Source organism: Falco rusticolus, chromosome Z, assembly GCF_015220075.1.
Source record: "Falco rusticolus isolate bFalRus1 chromosome Z, bFalRus1.pri, whole genome shotgun sequence".
Classification (NCBI taxonomy): Eukaryota; Metazoa; Chordata; class Aves; order Falconiformes; family Falconidae; genus Falco; species Falco rusticolus.
In genome coordinates this window covers 7,518,049-7,535,803 of record NC_051210.1, presented here as the reverse complement: position 1 = coordinate 7,535,803, position 17,755 = coordinate 7,518,049, and the positions used below count along the sequence as shown (strand labels likewise).

General features: G+C 39.5%; 1 protein-coding gene across 4 annotated transcripts in view; it reads left to right on the top strand.

The window, feature by feature from the left end:
* Positions 1–41: 41 nt before the first annotated feature.
* The window catches only part of TTC37 (tetratricopeptide repeat domain 37), a 50,095-nt gene continuing 32,381 nt past the window's right edge, over positions 42–17,755 (top strand). For 2 of the 4 annotated variants that reach the window (XM_037372707.1, XM_037372704.1), the window contains exons 1-15: positions 42–143; positions 341–436; positions 885–982; positions 1,463–1,606; positions 2,636–2,727; positions 3,379–3,454; positions 5,471–5,611; positions 8,688–8,786; positions 8,883–8,991; positions 10,793–10,933; positions 12,634–12,735; positions 15,597–15,730; positions 16,406–16,492; positions 16,579–16,682; positions 16,791–16,911. In XM_037372707.1, the coding sequence (XP_037228604.1) occupies positions 893–982; positions 1,463–1,606; positions 2,636–2,727; positions 3,379–3,454; positions 5,471–5,611; positions 8,688–8,786; positions 8,883–8,991; positions 10,793–10,933; positions 12,634–12,735; positions 15,597–15,730; positions 16,406–16,492; positions 16,579–16,682; positions 16,791–16,911 (1,440 nt within the window). In that variant the 5' untranslated portion in view covers positions 42–143; positions 341–436; positions 885–892. Of the gene's footprint in view, positions 144–193; positions 437–884; positions 983–1,462; positions 1,607–2,635; positions 2,728–3,378; positions 3,455–5,470; positions 5,612–8,687; positions 8,787–8,882; positions 8,992–10,792; positions 10,934–12,633; positions 12,736–15,596; positions 15,731–16,405; positions 16,493–16,578; positions 16,683–16,790; positions 16,912–17,755 lie in introns of those variants that run through there. The other 2 variants (XM_037372706.1, XM_037372705.1) reach the window with 2 other exon arrangements.

The following is a 17,755-nucleotide window of genomic DNA, read 5'->3' as shown; positions in this document are numbered from 1 at the left end:
GCCGCGGGGCGGCGGGCACCGGGAACTACACTTCGCAGTGCGCGAAGCAAGATGGCGGCGGGCACGGCCCAGTCGCTTCCCTGACGTCGGGCGCGCAGGCACAGCGGCGCGGCCTGTCGTGGCCGTGGCGGCGGCGGGTGGAGGTGAGGCTGAAGCGGCGGGGCGGTAGCGAGGGGTGATGGTGCCGGCCCGGCCCGGCCTCCCCCGCCGTGAGGGCTGGCGGCCCGACCTGCTGCCGCGCCCGGATGAGCTGGCGGAGAGGGGCCGCCTCCGCAGGCGGACCCCGCGGCCCGGCCTTTCGGTGCCGTGGCCTTCACGCCGGTTCTTTCTGGCTTTGCAGCTGCGGTCCGGAGCGGGGCCTGCCGCGAGGGTGAGCGCAGGAGGAGCAGCGTGGACCGAACCCGAAGGTGAAGGAGAAGCTGGCCGTCGCACTACGGTAGGCAGCACACAAGAAAAACTGCAACCCTGGGGAACCCCTTGCATGTGCGTCCAGCGCAGTATGCCTCTTAAGCAGGGGCTGCTGCTTCTTAGCAATTCCTCTTGAAAGAATCTATGTCCAGGGTGTCTTCAGAGTCTGAAGGTGACCGTCATATAACATCTTTCCTCCTGTTTAAATTCCTCTTAAACCTTAATAAAAAATTTCCTTCTGGGATAGCTACTTACCATTTAGCTATTTGGAATATTGACTTAATCCTGCCTTGAAGCTAAGTGTAAGTAATTTCAATGATGTCCCAGCAATCTTTTTGTGCTGTATGCGTTTTGGCATATTGTACTATATTTCTGTGTTTAAAATAACTCTCCGTGCAATTGCAATAGGATATAAACGATATTTTGGTTTCAGTATGCCATTTTGTAAGAACTGATCGTATGTCCTTTTTACTTAGTAGCCACAATGTCAAATAAAGAGGTGAAGGCAGCGTTAAAGAGTGCTAGAGATGCAATACGAAATAAAGAATATAAGGAAGCTTTGAAACATTGCAAGGTAATTGATTTTTTTACTTGGAGTCTAATATTTTAGCACATGTTATTTGCTGTTCCCATACCCCTGCAGCTGTATAGTAATGCAGATGTGGAGACCTTACTGATGTAATAGGTGAGGTTGATTCTCAGTTTTTACTGCATCAGTCATTCATATTAGTTGCCCATGCACAAACTTCTGTTCCCCTTCCTTTTACATTTGCTTATGTGTGGCAATAAGAATATTAAGTCTGGAATGACAGAAATAAAAATGTGTTTCTAACCCAGACGTTGACAGGAGTGCTTTAATTGCTGAGCTGCAGATACGGTTGTTGGCTGAATAGTTCAGATAGGAAGCATTCTTAGTCTCTTCCTAAAAGTTACATAACTTCTAGTATTACCATATAGAATAATTCACCAAACTGTAACAATAAAACTTAATTAACACATGGATCTGTAAGATGCACGTCATTTATCAGTTTCTCTTAAAATTGTGCATTTCTAGGCAGTCTTGAAGCAAGAAAAAAATAACTACAATGCTTGGGTATTTATTGGCGTGGCAGCTGCTGAGTTGGAGCAGCCTGATCAGGCCAAAGGAGCATATAAGAAGGCTATCGAACTTGAACCAAACCAGTTACTGGCATGGCAGGTAGGTGAAAGTACAGAGTCACTTTTTATTTTGCTGAAAAGTGTCACAATGGAGTTAAATATAGGAGCAAAGCAGAGTTTGAGACTTACATTGTGTTCTCATTGGGCCCTTAGTTCTACTGAAGCTTCGGAGTAGCAGAGGTTCGTATTATTTGTGCATCCAAAGTAAAGCTGTGGGTGGCTGCATATGTATAGCAGAGTGAACTTTCGTTTCAGTATTTTTAAGTTCTTATTTCTTTTGTAGCCTAGGTAGCAGTGAAATGTGTAAGAGAACATGAACTGAAACATATTGGAAATTGATCCATGCCTAGGAGTTTTGGTACTTGTAGCTCATGAAACATTTGACAACGGCTTTCATAGGAGAGAACATGTTCTATTAGTAACTTCCTTTTCTAATGTGTAGTGGATTGTTACTGAGTTTTGTTGTTACTTATAAACAATAGTACACATTTTAAATCACTGTGTGATGGATGATGTGTGCATGACAACCTGTAACAGTTTATAGTTCTGTTATTTGGAGACTTGTGAAAGGTAAGGTTGCATATTAAATCTGTTTCTGATAGTAACAATCGGTATTTTTTCTAAGTTAGTAAGGTTCTTAGTATTTTCAATATAAATACCTTTTTAAAATATAACTGTTGGTGCCTGATTTCAATATATTGAGATATATTGAAATTTCCTCAGCTTTGCAGTCAAATTCTGGCTGTTACTCTACAAGATGGTATGATATTTGGTTGTAGATCTTCTATCATATGACTTAGTGTGCTTTGTATACTGTGTATTATGCAGACAAGATTATGTAATATATAAAAGTTTCAAATATTGTTGGTATTAGCTAAGAAAGTGAGGAAAGCTTTTAACTTAAAATAAGTAGATTCAGGAGGCTGTACAGAAGTATCAATTTAGATTGTGCTCAGAGATTACTGCATTAATACTTGACCCCATTGAAGGCAATGGAATAATTTTTGTAGGCAGCAGTAACAGATACTGTTGATGTCAAATATTAGGGTTTTTTTTTTTCTTTTTAAAGGGATTAGCAAATTTCTACGAGAAATCCAACCAAACAGATGTCAAAGGAGACTTAGCAAACGTTTACCACAAGCTCTTGGAACTCTATGAAAGGTAAAGAGTTTTGAATAGTAGAATTTAGTGTAAGATTTCTAGTTCAGTGAATGCCATTGCTGATACACAGGATAGGCTGCTTTTTTTTTTTTTTTTTTAAAGCCTTGTTACACCAGTGGGTCAGTACTCATTACTAATGTTTGCCATATGTGTGTTAAGGTTTCTTGATCCTGCCCCTTTTGATAGGGAAAAGCTCTTGGAATAATTTTACTTGAGGCTAGTAATTTAGAGAATTCTGTGTCGTCCTGTCTCTAAACTTGCTGTCTTGAAGCATTTAGCTTTGATAGTTCACTGTCTGCATTAATAAGTCGGTCTATTTATCTCTTCTTTAAGGTCACAGAATGTATGTCATCTTGATTCATACAGCTATAGATCTAAACACATTAACTCTCAGCTGTCACTGTAGGTGACTGGAGTGTTCCATTTGTTTCCTTAATTTGAAAATTGTATAAAAATACAATCCCTTAAAGTAATTTTAATTTTTTTACTCAGTTACAGAAGCAATGAGTAAAACAACTAGGGAGATCTGTAGTATTTATTATAAATGTTTTTTTGGCAACTGAATCTAGTAAATATTGTCAAAATTTGAAAAACATAGGGTTTTATGGAAAACAAACTTCGTCTGTTTGTGTGGGATTTTCTTCTTTCTAGTGGTGACAAGCAGAAATGGTATGATGTATGTAACAAGCTTGTGGAACTATATCATCAAGAAAAGAAGTATTTAGAGGTAGGTTGAGTACTTTACTTTCTGTCTTCTAACAAGGAATTTCCATTTGATCAGAACTAACCACTTTTCATCATGGAATCCCCAGTTTTTTGGGTCACAGACCACTTAAGATCTCCTTGTGGGCCACAACCAAGAAGGACTGATTTTTAACTCAGTTTTTTTCCACTGTGTAAGACTTGGATGCAGTATATTAAACTGACAAAACCTGAAAAGGAATGTTAGTATACAGGCTGAAAGGGTGGCCCATCCTGTTTTATTTCTAGAAGTCAGCCACAATCCCAAATGCACATTTACGTGTAGTATGTGGGAGTCGGATGTCCTCTGCCTTAGCTTGGCCGCTTCTATGTATTATGATTAGCTCTTCACCTGGGAGATGATCCCATCCTAGACTGTCCCTGATACTGCATGCCAGAGGGTAAGGTGGAATTTGTAGTCAACCTGAACTCATGCTTACATACTGCACTGCATGCACAACAATAAGGACACTAAAGCTGCTCCGGGGAGACCCAAGCTTCAGCCTGCGTAGCACTCCTGAAATCCGTGTCAGCGTCACCATTGCAGAAGCAGGCGTGGCCCTTGTCAGTTTACCACAAGGTGGAGCTGTTAAATGCCTGAATGGTTCAACAGTAACCTTGCCTATAGTCCTTGCAGTAATATTACAGGACGCATGTTTTTGCAGTTACGCTGTTCACTCTTCCTTTACTCTTTAATAAGGTTGCTTTCTTACAGGGTGGTGTGTGGTCTCACTCCTTGTCATGTTTTCCCCTTTTCTCCAACAATGGAAAATTAAAACCTTTACGTTATTACTTAACATCAGGCTCAAAACTATTAATTGGCTCCAAAGCCTCTTTGTATACCAGATTCTGAAATGTAATTCCGTGCTAATAGTTCAGCATATGAAGGCTGTATGCACAACGGGAAACTGCAAGTTAGACTTCAAGGTCCTGTTGTCTTTTTTTTTTTTCAGTTACGTTGACTTTTCCACTGTCCTGGTTTCAGCTGGGATAGAATTAATTTTTGTATTAGTAGCTTGTGCTGTGCTGTGTTTTGGCTGTGGTGTAAGAACAATTTTGATAACACATAGAGTTTTTTTTTAGTTCTTGCTAGGTAATGTTTATAGTAAGGCAAGGACTTTCCAGTTTCTCAGTCCCTGCCAGCAAGAGGCCTGGAGGGTCACAAGAAATTGGGAGGGGACGCAGCCAATCTGGGCAGCCCAAACTGGCCAAAGGGATATTCCATACTGTAGAATGTCATGCTCAGTATGTAAACTGAGGGGATGTGGGGGTGGGGGTTGGCTGGAGCTGCCTGATCACTGGTCAGGTGCTGGCTGGGTGTTGCTCAGTGGGTAGCAAGCAATTGTATTGTGCATCATCTTTTTGTTCTCACTTCCCTTTGGATTTTATTCCTCTCTCCTTCTCCATCCTTTGCATTATAATTGTTACTACTATTTTTTGGTTTGGGTTTTTTCTCCTATTTTATTTTAATTATTAAATTGTTACTCTCAACTGTGGAGTTTTACATTCCTTTCCAATCCTCTTCCCCATCCCTTGGCAGAAGGCAGGTAGTGAGTGAGCAAATACAGGTTACTTAGTTTGGGGCTGGGGTTAAACCACAATATCCACACTGGAATGTCAGCATGGACTACTGCTGTTCTCTCTGTGTTCATAGTGCTGTAGATACAACAACACTTAATTTTTTCTTCAGAGTTTATCGGAGAACTGTTTAGGTTTATTTTTACTGTTGATTTCCTTCAAGAACTGGAGTCAGGATTCATACTCTGGATGTTGCCTTCCTTATTTACTGTACCTTGGAAGGTGGACAGGTCCCTTTGGGACTTGTTATGGTTTTGAGACTTGTTATGATTTTGGGACTTGGTACTGCTTTAATCAGGAAGCAGGTAAATCTGGGTCGTTACTTTAAATGCTACTCTGTTTTCTACCCTAGTATAGTAGAGTTGACAGTAATTGGAAAGCTTGTGTAAGAGTGACAGCCTGGTTCATATGTTCCTCTTGACAGGTGGCTGAAACGTGGCACAAACTAATAAAAATGAAGCAGGAGGAAGGTGCAGAAAAGGCAGAGCTTCATCAGCTTTGGAAGAAGATGATCCAGTTACTGAAAGACAGTACACAGAACCAAGATAATAAGACTGAACAGCTGGTAATGTTTCTCACTGCTACTCATCTAGATACATATATGTGTACACTGCAGCTAGATTTCTAATGAAGCCTTAAAAACCATGCAAATCTTGTGACTATTAGTCTCGTTAATGTTCAATGGTACTAAACTTCTCAGGAAAAGGTGGGTGGTTTTACCTTCTGACAAAAACTGTGAGGGTGCAGCAGCTGCAGTGGGTATTAGGTGCAATCAGATACCTAAATCCAAGCAGTTGTCCTGGAATTCCTTCATTAACTGCCTCCCAAGTTTTGCAGGAGTCTAGGTTTGCACTGTAGCACAGTGATGCATTGTTCTGTCTCTGCATGTTATAAGAATCATCACTCATCGGTTTTGACAGGGTTGTGAGTTGGCCCTGTCTGGATGCCAGGCGCCCACCAAGCCACTCTATCCCTCCCCTCCTGACTGGACCTGAGAGAGAAAATAATGATGAGAGGGTCATGGGTCAAGATAAGGACAGGGAGAGATTACTCACTAATTACCATAATGGGCAAAATGGACTCAACTTGGAGAAATTAATTTAATTTATCGCCAATTAGAAGTCAGAGCAGGGCAATAAGAAAATCAAATCTTAAAAACACCTTTCTTCCATCCCTCCCTCCTTCCTGGGCTCAACTTCACTCCTGATTTTCTCTCCCTCCTCTCTGCCAGCAGCACAGGGAAACAGGGAATGGAGACTGCGGTCAGTTCATCACACATTGTTTCTGCCACTCCTTCTTCCTCAGAGGGAGGACTCCTCATGCTCTTCTCCTGCGCCAGTGTGGTGTCCCTCCCATGGGATACAGTCCTCCACAAACTTCTGTAACATGAGTCATTCCCACAGGCTGCGGTTCTTCACAAACTGCTCCAGCATGGGTTCCTTCTGTGGGACTCTTCAGGAACAGACTGGTCCAGCAGACCTTGGTGTCTGCAAAATTGTTCCTCTCGTGTGTTCTCACTCCTCTCTGGTTGCAGTTGTGCATTTTTCCCCCCTTCTTAAATATTTCATCCCAGAGGCGCGAGCGCTGTTGGTGATGGGCTTGGTCTTGTCCAGCGGCGGGTCCATCTTGGAGCTGGCTGGCATCGGCTCCATTGGACATGGGGGAAGCTTCTAGTAGCTTCTCATGGGAGCCACCCCTGTAGTAGACCACACACACACACTGCTACAGAAACCTGCCACACAAACCCCGAACAGGAGTTCCCCAAAACAAACTCCCTCACCTTTCTTCTGAGCTTGAGGAAGTAGCTTTGTGCTGTTTTCCTGTTTCTTCGTACCTAGTGCTTAATCTAGATAGTAATGCTTTTGTTCAGGTTTTCGTCTGTAGATTTTAAGCTCTCACTTTTTAGGATATGTCAAAGCTAAATAGGGCAAAAAAAAAATGGATCATGAATTATACTGATCCTGTGTTTTCTATGGCCAAAGTTAATTTTGTTTTGTCTGTTTTATCTGTTCTTGCAAGATGAACCTCCTTCAGAAGGAAGGGTGGAAATTTCTCATTTCCATTCTGGCTAGTAGCAGTGCTCCAGAAAGGTAGCAAATATAAATTGAAATAATTTCAGATAGCAGAAAACTGAATCATGATCTCTGCTATTTGAGAAGGCGAATGCTTTTAACTCTACAAGCTATTATAGGAAAAGGTGCTGCAGGCAGCACTGCTTTCTTTTTGGTAACAAGAAGTTTACAAAAAAAATTGCATTAAATACCAGTTGCATAAATTTAACGTGCAGATCTACAGTTCACGTTACTGCAGTTTTGGTTAAAGCACCTGAACCTGGAAGGATGTGGCATTGAAGGCAGCATCGTATTTCACCTGTGACAAACCGTGGGCAACTTCTTGTTCAGCATGCTTGTTTGTAGCCTGTGCTCTTTGGTGCCTGTGTCCTCCAATATATATGGATTCAAGAAATACAAAACTAGACTTCTAGACTAGAGCAGAGGGGAGGGCTAACAGCTAACCGTAGAGAATAGTAACCTAGTTTTTGTGGTACTGAGTCCTTTGTATTGAGATTAGGTGTGGAGAAGAATCTCACATTTTTAGAAATTTTACCTTCCTTGTACCCACCCTGTGTTACGAAACAGCGTATTACTGCTTCGTCTTGTGTTGCGACGGAAGGAAGACACAGTCACTCAATATGAGTGATCAGCAGACTTCGTTTATTGTACCTTACAGTCACCTTTTATGCCTTGTTATAATTAGCTCATACATATTACAAAAGTTAAGCTCATTATTGGTTAGTTGCCTAAATACCAAGCCTGCCCCTAGTTTCTCTTTTGTAGTTATCTGTTCCCACCTGCAACATTCTTTTCCCACCGCGATCTTCCTGTTACTGTGTAACAAGAACAGCCAAGGATAGTGTATTTTGCTTTACTTCAGTTAAGCTGAGAGCGATGTGCATTTTTGTCCAGCCAGCTGGACTATGTCTATGTGACCCTTTTCAGCTAGCCAGTTATCCGCAGTCTTGTACTAGAGAATTCACATGCTTTGGCTGCTATTTGAGTGCTACTTCATGATAAGGAACTTGCTTCTCTGTTCACAGTACTAGTATAAACTTAACTAGTAGGATCCAGGTAACAACATGTATTTATCCACATAGCTATAGAAAACTGGAAGGCACATCCTGTGAGTAGCAGCTGAGGGCTCTGGGTTTGTCTAGTTTGGAGAGGAGGAGGCTGGTGGGCAACCTCACTGCTCTCTGCAGCTTCCTGAGGAAGAGAAGCAGAGAGGGGGGTGCTGAGGTCTTTTCCCTGGGATCCAGTAACAAGACACGTGGGAATGGCTGGAAGGTGTGTCAGGGGAAGTTTAGACTGGACAATAGGAAGCATTTCTTTACTGAGAGTGTGGTCAAACACTGGGACAGCCTTCCTGGAGAGGCAGTCAATGCCTCAAGCCTAGCAGTGTTTAAGAGGTGTTTGATCAGTGCCCTTAACAGCATGCTTCAACTTTTGGGCAGCCCTGAAGTGGTCGGGCAGGTGGACCAGATGATCCTTGTATGGCCCTTGCAACTGAAATATCCTATTCTATGATGATAACATTTTCCTAGGGTCATTGTTTGTTGCAGTGCTAATTATTTCTTATTGCAGTTTTTGACTGCGTTTGAACATGCGATGAATTCTGCTGACCCCATTCCTGGTGAAGACCACCAAAATCTTTACAAGGACTTTATTCAGTGCTTGTCAAAAGTAAGGTTATGTTAATCTGTCTTCATCAGTGAATAGATGTAATAGTCCACATGTGTTAATTCATACAAATAACTATTTATTTTTTTTCTGTTCAAGTTTCCTCATGAAACGCCTAGGTTGGCAAAGGCCTGTAATGATATGATGGCTTTGTATCCTACTGTGGGTTATCCTTTAGAAGTACTTTGCTTGCACTTTATTCAGTCAGGTGAGTAGGCTGGATTTAGACATTTTGGGGCTTAAATTATTTCTTTTATGGTTAGTTTTGTGACTATCTTTTTAAAAGTTTTTACCCTTCACAACCCAATACAAGTGCACTATTTACTTCTGTGTTCTGTTTCTGCCTGTCTGGAAATGCAAAGTGTTTGGTCCTATGATTTGCTGTTTCTAGCTCTGTAACTGTGTGGTGACTGTAAAGTAGCACTGTGAGTTAAGTCCAACATTGACAATGTACAAAGTCACAAAGAAAGAATGCCTTACAAAACTTGAAAGCAGCCTCTCCAGATATGGTTAGCTGCTTAAGCTTAGAAGAGGAAACGGGAGAATGCTAGCCAGTGCTCTAAGGCTGAGGACAGGCTAGATACAGGTTATTCTTGACACAGAAAATGTCTCTTGGCAAAAAATCCAAATGTTTGTGAAACTCTTCAAAAGAATGTCTGGCGAATAGGTAATAAAGAGATCTGTTTAGATACTTGTTCTAAGTAGTACAGGAGAACCTCTAAGGAAAAAAAATACCATAGTGTGTTCAGTAGTGCAGGGATCTGAAAGTATAAAATTGCTATTTTCAGTAGTTCACTAAACAACACTACAGTAGTGTTGGACACTTTCTCAGCATTTTCAAAGGTAGCTGCTGAGTTTTGGTCTTTTATTTTACTGTTTAAGACATCAGAAGTTGATTTCATTTCTTTTTGAAACAAGGAAAGAAAATCGGGAAAAATCCCTCTCTGGTTTAGATAAAGAGAAGTAATTCTTCCAGCGTAGAGAATAGAAGGCCTTTTCTATTTTTTGAAGGTAGGCTTCATGAAATAATGTAACGACATAAAACAAGAGAGAATTTTTCACTTTGATTGGAACAAATGAAGACAAATGAGTCCCAGACACAAATGAGTCCCAGACACATCTCCACATGAGAATGCTTTACAGTTCAGAGAAACATGTAGAAACTAATTTCTAAAGGAAGAGGAGCATCTGATTGGCATAGCTCTTATACACCAATACTCTGACAACATCTCATCATCCCACAGCCATCTCAGGGTGGGGAGGATGATGCTTAGGCTTTAATAAGGCTGTTTTGTTTGTATTTGAGTCACTGCAACTGTGTTGTAGTACTCATAGCCCAAACTTGCGGGCTTGTAACTTGGGTGCATTATTAGTCACCTTTACCAAATGCAGATCAAAGGCAACCTTTAAGTCAAATGAGTCCATCATTTTTTAAAGAAAATAGTAGTTCAGAGACTGCTCAAGTCACAACAGTTGCTTTAAGCCATGACTGCCAGGTATACAATCACAGCTCAACACAAGTGTTAAAAGTTCATGGCATCAGTTAAAATTAAGCCAAGACATTATGTGGTTTCACAGCAAGACTGCTGCAGCAAGCTCATCACAACAAATTTGTAGGTACACAAGGCTGCTCTGGAAGGAGATTATTTTGATTTAATTATGGCAGATTTTGACATGTGGGTATTCAGCTGGACTTACATGAGAACCATGTGAAGGAATTAGTTTTTATTAATAAAGGAACTACACCTGTAGTAATTTAACACAACTGGTTAAAAATTCAGGTTTTGGACTGTTTTGTTTGGTGCTACTGGGTATTTAGGTAACTGCTTAGGTTTTGTGTTTGTTTTCAAGGTAGAGGGTGGCAAGCGTGTAGTACCTTTGGAAAAAAGCTTAGTTAATAAATTAATTACTTTGAGCAAAGGATAGGGGTCATATTTATGTAGATAAGGTATTTTGCATTTTTTTAAAAATTTAAAACTTTATAAAAATACTTCTTTTTCTGAAACCAGGTATTTTGTCAGAAGAGGCCCTGCATTGTTTCTCTAGGCTTTTGGAGATGGATGCAAGTAGTGGTCCAGGCATCATTGGTTTTGGTATAAAATGCATCCAAGAAAAGAAATACAAAGAGGCTGTTAAGAGTCTAACTGAAGGTAAATGTGTAATATGAGGTATATAAGTAATTTAAGGTAACTTGAACACCAGATAGTTTATGCTGGATATTTTGGGAATCTTATACTTGCATAATACTTTGCCAGTTCTAAGACAGCTGGATTTTTAAAAGAATACTCAACACTTTCTGTGATTGGACATTTAAATTTTTTAAAAAATACAGCTTTAATATAATGCCTTTGAAGTCTATCATTACTGTTACAGTCAGCTCTGTAGTATTTTGGTGTGATCAGCATCAAACTTTTTCTTATGTGACCATTACTGGGGAAATACCTAGGTGAAGCAGTAAATACAGCAATAGCAGTTAATGAGGGAATGTGGAATTTACAAAGTAAAATACCATACAGCTTCTCAAGTCTAGTCACTGCATTTCTATACCTGAAAAAAAGTGACTTTGCTTTGAAGTTACATCATTTTAAGACCATTTTAACACTTACATTGGGTAAACATTTTTATTGGGTATCTAAAGAGAAATACCAGAGGATTATTTTTTTTTTTTACAGTAGCCAGATTCACTGAAGAATTGGCGTGCTAACCTGTAATTATCTTGCTTATATTGAAATAGCAAAGCTCTTTGAAAATTATTCATAAGTATACTTGCGGGAAAATAAGACTATCCACTCTCACTGTTCTGGCCATGGGAAATTCAAAACAACTTATTGAGAAAGCTGGTTAAATAAACATTTGGGATCTAAGCAACCATGAGTCAGTCAGGCTGGGATACCTTGCTTACTTTCACCCAGGTTTAGTATCAGACTGTTTCTGAAATTGGATTTTGGAATATTCTACCTTATCTTACTGACAGTGAAATAACGTGTCTTGCCCAAAATATGAAATAAAAAATGTCAGGTGCTTAAGAGGAAAAGGTCTTCCGTGGAAAGCAAATTCTTCTGGCTTAAGTGACTGCTAGATGCTTTAACAAAACACACATCCTGGTTTTGACAAAAGATACATCTCCCAAATAGCTTTTTTGGTTTTATTTTTACATGTAATACTCCCCTCATGAAGGGGCTAATGCAAAGTTCAGGGCTCTTGATAAAATGTGTAAATGTGTAAAGCTTGGAAGTAATGTCTTTTTCAGTAAGCCATACGTTTGCATCTTAGGCATTGAACCTTCAAGGCATTTATTTAATAGCAATATATATATATATATTGCTATCAGAAGACTCAGATTCAGCTTTGTTATTGAATCTTTAATTAAAACAACTTTATCAAGAAGTTTCAGTGAAACAGTCTTGCCATTTTTTTGCTGTCTTGAAATCCTATAGGATTTTCTCTGGTTCCTGAGAAAAAACTAAGCGGTCTATGGGCTGCAGATGTTAATGTCTCATCAAAGTGAAGGACTTTTTTCTTTTTGAAACAAAAACTCACCCTAAGCTAGTGTTGTGTATTTCCTCACTTCTTCCCCTTTTTATTTTCTGTATGCTTAATATTATATGCAAATTTAAGCCTAAGAAAAGCTTATGTGCTTCTTAGTCTTTGCCTTACTGCATTGAGATCTGTATGTCTAAACCAGTTCAAAATAAGGCTCAAAGAAAAAAATAACTGCAAGTGTTACTATCTGATTGATAATGTGTTTCTGATGGCATTGTATGTTCATACAGCATCTACACCAGCTACAATGTGTTTGCAGCCCTAAGCAACTTTTCTTTGGGCCTTTTAAAAACTCTTCTTCTGTTAGGTTTGCAGAAGACTAGTGAGTGTCCAGCAGCATGGCATTATTTGGCAGAAGCACAGATGAAAATTCACAAACACAGGGATGCTGTCCTGTCCTGCAATCAAGGTAACTGCCTGCTAATCAAAAGAGCAACTGCAGGGGTACACCACTTTATGTAGTTCAGCCAGTGTGGCCTTTGCATTGTAGATCTGAGTGCGCAGCATAGGCCTTTGCTTTTTGCAGTGTCATGACTTGTGCTGGTGTCCCCTGCTTCTCTTGGTTTAGGACAGCTGAAGAGCACCTTGGGCTGCTTGGTCTTAGGAAAAGAGAAAATACTTGGCTAAGCAGAACCAGAAAGCTGCCTGATGGTTAATACTTGAAAGGTTTGCATGTTCTGAAGTACTTACTCAGCTGGTGGTTGACCAACTCAGCCAAACAGCAGGTAATTGCCTGAAACCACAAGGATAGGTGTCAAATTTTTAGTCTGATAGACTTCATATTTATACCTAAGATTTTAATCAAGTTAATGTAAAATGCAGAAATGTTGCATAGTACAACTTAAGAAGCCTCACTTGAATGTAAATCTTCATCCGTGCTAACTGGGAATGAAGGCACTTATTACGATCTAGTGGTGCCTGTCTGACCTGAATAGAACCATTATCTGATGGTTATAAATGAAGGGGCAGCCAAAGTGGACTTTTTTCTGACAGGGACAAACGTGATAAAAAACTCCACAAGAAAGACTTGATGAGGTAAATGTATGCAGACCTGGCTAAACAGTCATGGGAAATTATAAAAAGCAAAGGGAAGTACTTGCCAGTGAGCGAGATTCAAAAAGCCTGTACATTTGGTTGGAGAAAATGTGAAAACAGGAAAAAGTAGGTAAAAAGAAATTTGTGAGGTGATGCTTTTCCCATTTGTGTTCAGTGCGGAACAGCTCAGGGTGATTTCTACACCATGACCCTACTTTTCAGGGGATTCATGGAACAACCTGTCTGTGATTATAACATTACTAGAAGGTGCTACAAAACAAGACAAGAAAAATTAGCATTAAGGAACTGTAGGATCCTGACCTAGGAATTGACAGAGGAACAGAAAGATGAAATTGCTGAAGTACTAAGGGGTTTATGTAATTGATAGCTTAAACTGTCTTGGCACCCAGATACTTGGAGGTAGGTAACATGATCCTAACTTTTAAAAAGGGTTCTAGGAAAGATCAGGGAAACCACCGACATGTCTGGTATGTTTAGTGGTTGAATTAGTTAAAGCTGAAAGAACAGAGTTAGGGAGTTTATGTAGAAGAATTGTTCTGGGGGTTAGACAACATGGCTTTTGTAAAGTAAAATTGATTTTGTAGAACTCTTTGAAGGAGTTTATGAGCACATAGGCAAGGGAGATGTGATCAGACTTCTCTGATTTCTAGGTGGTAATCGATAAGATCTTTTACAAGACTGTTAAGGAAAATAAGCCGTATTGGGTTAATAAGTAAAGTTGTAGCATTGAGTGAGTTTTGTCAGTTTTACATAAGTTAAAAGCTAAAGCACCATATAGTAATAATGCTTGTTTTCAGGCTGGAAGGAGGTGTCCTTGATGTCTTCGTTCTCTTTTCTAGTCATTCATGGTTGTTGAGTAATAAGGTTACAAAGTTTGCTACTATTCAAAGCAGACTGCAAAACCAAGAAGTGATTACCAGAGAGGGTAACTAGGTGTTAAAATAATGAAAAAAAATTCCATTGTCTTAAATACAAAATCATGCAATTGTGGGAAGAAATATTCCCACAAAACTATCCTGCAGTCTTGTTGAAGTAGAAAGCAGAAAGGTCCTCATTTTGTATGAAAAAATATGACTGTTTCTTTCCCCTTCTATTCTTTACACCAAGTTAAATGTTAGGAATTACAAAGAGAAGGGAATGGTTAGTGAAGCAGAGCACCAACTGCAGCTGCTTTAGGAACTTCAGCAGCCTGTTGAAATCTGTGTGTGGTTTTGGTATCCATCCACCTCTTCTACTATTACTTTCTTTTTGAGAAGTTAATAGCCTAGTAATAAGGATGATCAAATGTATGGAAAATGCAGCGTATGAGAACAAGTAAATAGCCTGTAAAATCCTTTTCTGGCCTGGAGAAGAGATGATTTTGAAATCTGTGAAGTTGGAAGTGGTGTGGAAGATAGGTAAAGATATGTGTTTTGTTTTCCTGTGTGAGGTCTAGTTAGTACCAAATGAAACTAAAAGCTGGCAGGCTCAGAAAAAATGAATTAAGTTTTGTTTCTCAGTGCAAGATTTAAGCTAAGCTATTGTGCCTTGCTAAAAGATGCTATTGATGCAGAAAGTTTCATTGAGTCCAAAGAACATGTGTAAAGTTGAAGAGAATCCTGGGGAAGCATTGTTTTATGCTTGCCTGTCTTACTGGCTGTATCAAGTCAGACAGAAGTTAATCATATGTGCAAATAAATAGAGTTAATTGAGTTACTCTGAAAGATCTTGCCTTTGGAGAATGCTGAAGCTGAACAGAGATGCACTCATTTTCTGAGGTACTGTGTTAGAGAAGTAATCAATGCTGCATAGAAAGGTACAAAAGTTACCTTTGCACAGGCAGAGAGTTAAATCCATGGTTTCAATAATACTTATTTAAACACTGAAGTGTAAAACAACTTGTTTATTGAAAGGTCATTGTTTTCTCAGAACATATATCAGAAAAATTTAGCATTGCCTTTGTAAGGCCAGCAGCTGGAAAGCAATCAGTCTCTCCATGTGTCTGAAAGGAACTTTCTAGAATTGTTTTAACCTTTAAACTTGAACGGATAGAAATTTTACAGAACAATTTCTTCAGCGTGGGGGATAGCAGTCAAAAAAAAAAAGTTCTATTAAGTGGTGCTCTACTAGACTGAAAAAGTGTGATTAACAAGATTTTAAAAAAGGTGGAAACATGGTGCTGTTTGTAGTTCCTTTTCCTGTTTTTACTTGATGAAACTTTTCTGTTGTCAACAGCTCTTGAGGCTTTTCAAACTCCTGAGGGTCCTAGTCTTCGGTGGAAGAACCTTATCCTTCAGTTGAAAGCAGAGGCTTTGATTAAAATAGCTGATGCTGATGCTGCAGAAGAAGCCATTAGAGCACTTGAGCAGGTATTTTCATAGACTAAAAGGTATATATTCTTATTTTTAAAAGTGCTCTCATCTTTCTGTTCTAAAATCTCAAGCTGTGTATTTCTCCCCTTGCCATCTGTTTACATTGTGTAGTTTAGACAACAACCAACTATGGAGTAATCCAAGCACTCCATCCTTCTCTGTTTGTTTTTTGGTTTTTTTTTAGTCTTTGCTACAACTCTTTTTTTCACTCACAACACTAATTTTGGAAGCTGTCACTTTTGACCTTGTCTGGTCTTGCTCAGTGCTGCTGGGTTCTTGCTGGTTCTATGGATTTTATTCATCTTAATTTGAGTTATAGTTACAATCCTGTTCGCGATGTTTTTCATTCATTTGTCATTAGTAAAGAACAAGAGCATATTACCTTTAAGATTGAATGATTAAGCTTTAAGCAGAAATTGCTTTCCCTCTTTTTTTTTTTTTTTTTTTTGTCTCACAGTTTCTTCACTGTTCAGACTTCTGTACTTTTGTCCTTGCTCTCTACAATCTTCTACCTGTTCTCCATCAAAATTATTCTGTCTAAGGCTTCGGAAGGGTATTCTATCTACATGATTTCTTGTCTTGTATCTTCATACAGTCTGCCTACTTTGACACCTTTGATTTCATAATCTGGGGAGAGAATAACTTCGTTGTGTCTATTACCTGGTTTTCTAGATTGTGGATGCAAGCAGCGATCCAGTGGTTTTGGCTGTCAGAGGTCAGGCTTATCTAAACAAAGGTTTACTGGATCAGGCTTCAAAGGTTAGTGCTGTATTGTCATTCCTGTAAGCAAAATAGAATTTTTGGTTTCATGGAAGTAACTAGAGAAGAACGACATCCTTTTGCAGGTTTCACAAGAGCTTCTGTTGTCCCACCCTGATCTGGCTGAGTCCCATGCTCTACAGGGTTTCATCCATTACTCCCAAAAGAACTATGAACAGGCAGAAAGCAGGTAGATTTATTTATTCCTTCCTCCAACAGGGAAATGTCGGGAGAATAGAATCAGTGTTTTGCAACTTCTGAGAATTTGTCTGATCTGACCTCTGTTCTTTTTATTTAGTTTTCTAAATGCTATTGAAAGAAAGGCCGAAATTGCAGAGTATCATCAGTACCTGGGGCTCACATACTGGTTCATGAGTGATGAGACAAAAAAAGGAAAAGCGCTTACTCAGTTCTTGAAGGTAAAAGCTGCTTTAACTATTTGTGTGGGATTAGTGTTTTACATATCAGAAACAAATATGGAAAATACACTGACTGGAGTGACAGACTTGAATATTCTGCTTGTTACCATTTATAAGCCTCCAGAGCCTGTAAACCAAGTTCAGTTGTGCAGAAAGGCATTGCAGGGAGCTGTGCAGTTACCTGGGATCTCTCTGCTTCTGTTTTACTCTTCCACCTAATTCTTGAGGCCTTTGATTTAGCCAAATGTAGTGGTGATTCTCTGAATCTTCTGTCCTTGAGATTTTTAAAGTTGAGGCTTCTAGATGACCAGTGTAGATCTTTGAAGACATTTTGAAATGGGGAAGGCAGAATTCAAATTTGAAAAAAGTGAGGAAGAAATTATGAGAATGGTGTTAAGAGTCTCAATGCCTGTCCAAGGGAGTAAGTCTGCAAAACCCTGCAATTCACATGCTTTTCCTCATCTTTGGGTTCTTGGTGGTTGTGGCTTTTTCTCTGAACATAGGTAAGAATATGAATCCAAAAGATTTGGTCTGATATCTTTATTGGGGACATGGAAATATGCAAAATAAGGCTGTAGACATTGTAAACTCGCCGTATAACTTCATGATAAGTGTTGGCAACTCAAATCATTGCCTGCAGTTTGCACTTTGGTAACAGCAGAGTATACTGGAGAATGTAGTTGAAGTGAACAATACTTTTGGTTCTAAACTGTTTTATGTGAGGTTTTTTGATTATTATCAAAGCTGTTTGCTGTGAGGGGGCTGTGGGTTTCTTAAGTATAAACAAATCTGCCAAGTGTATCTAAAAAGGAACTTAAACTTTAGAAAATGCTGGAGTTAATTG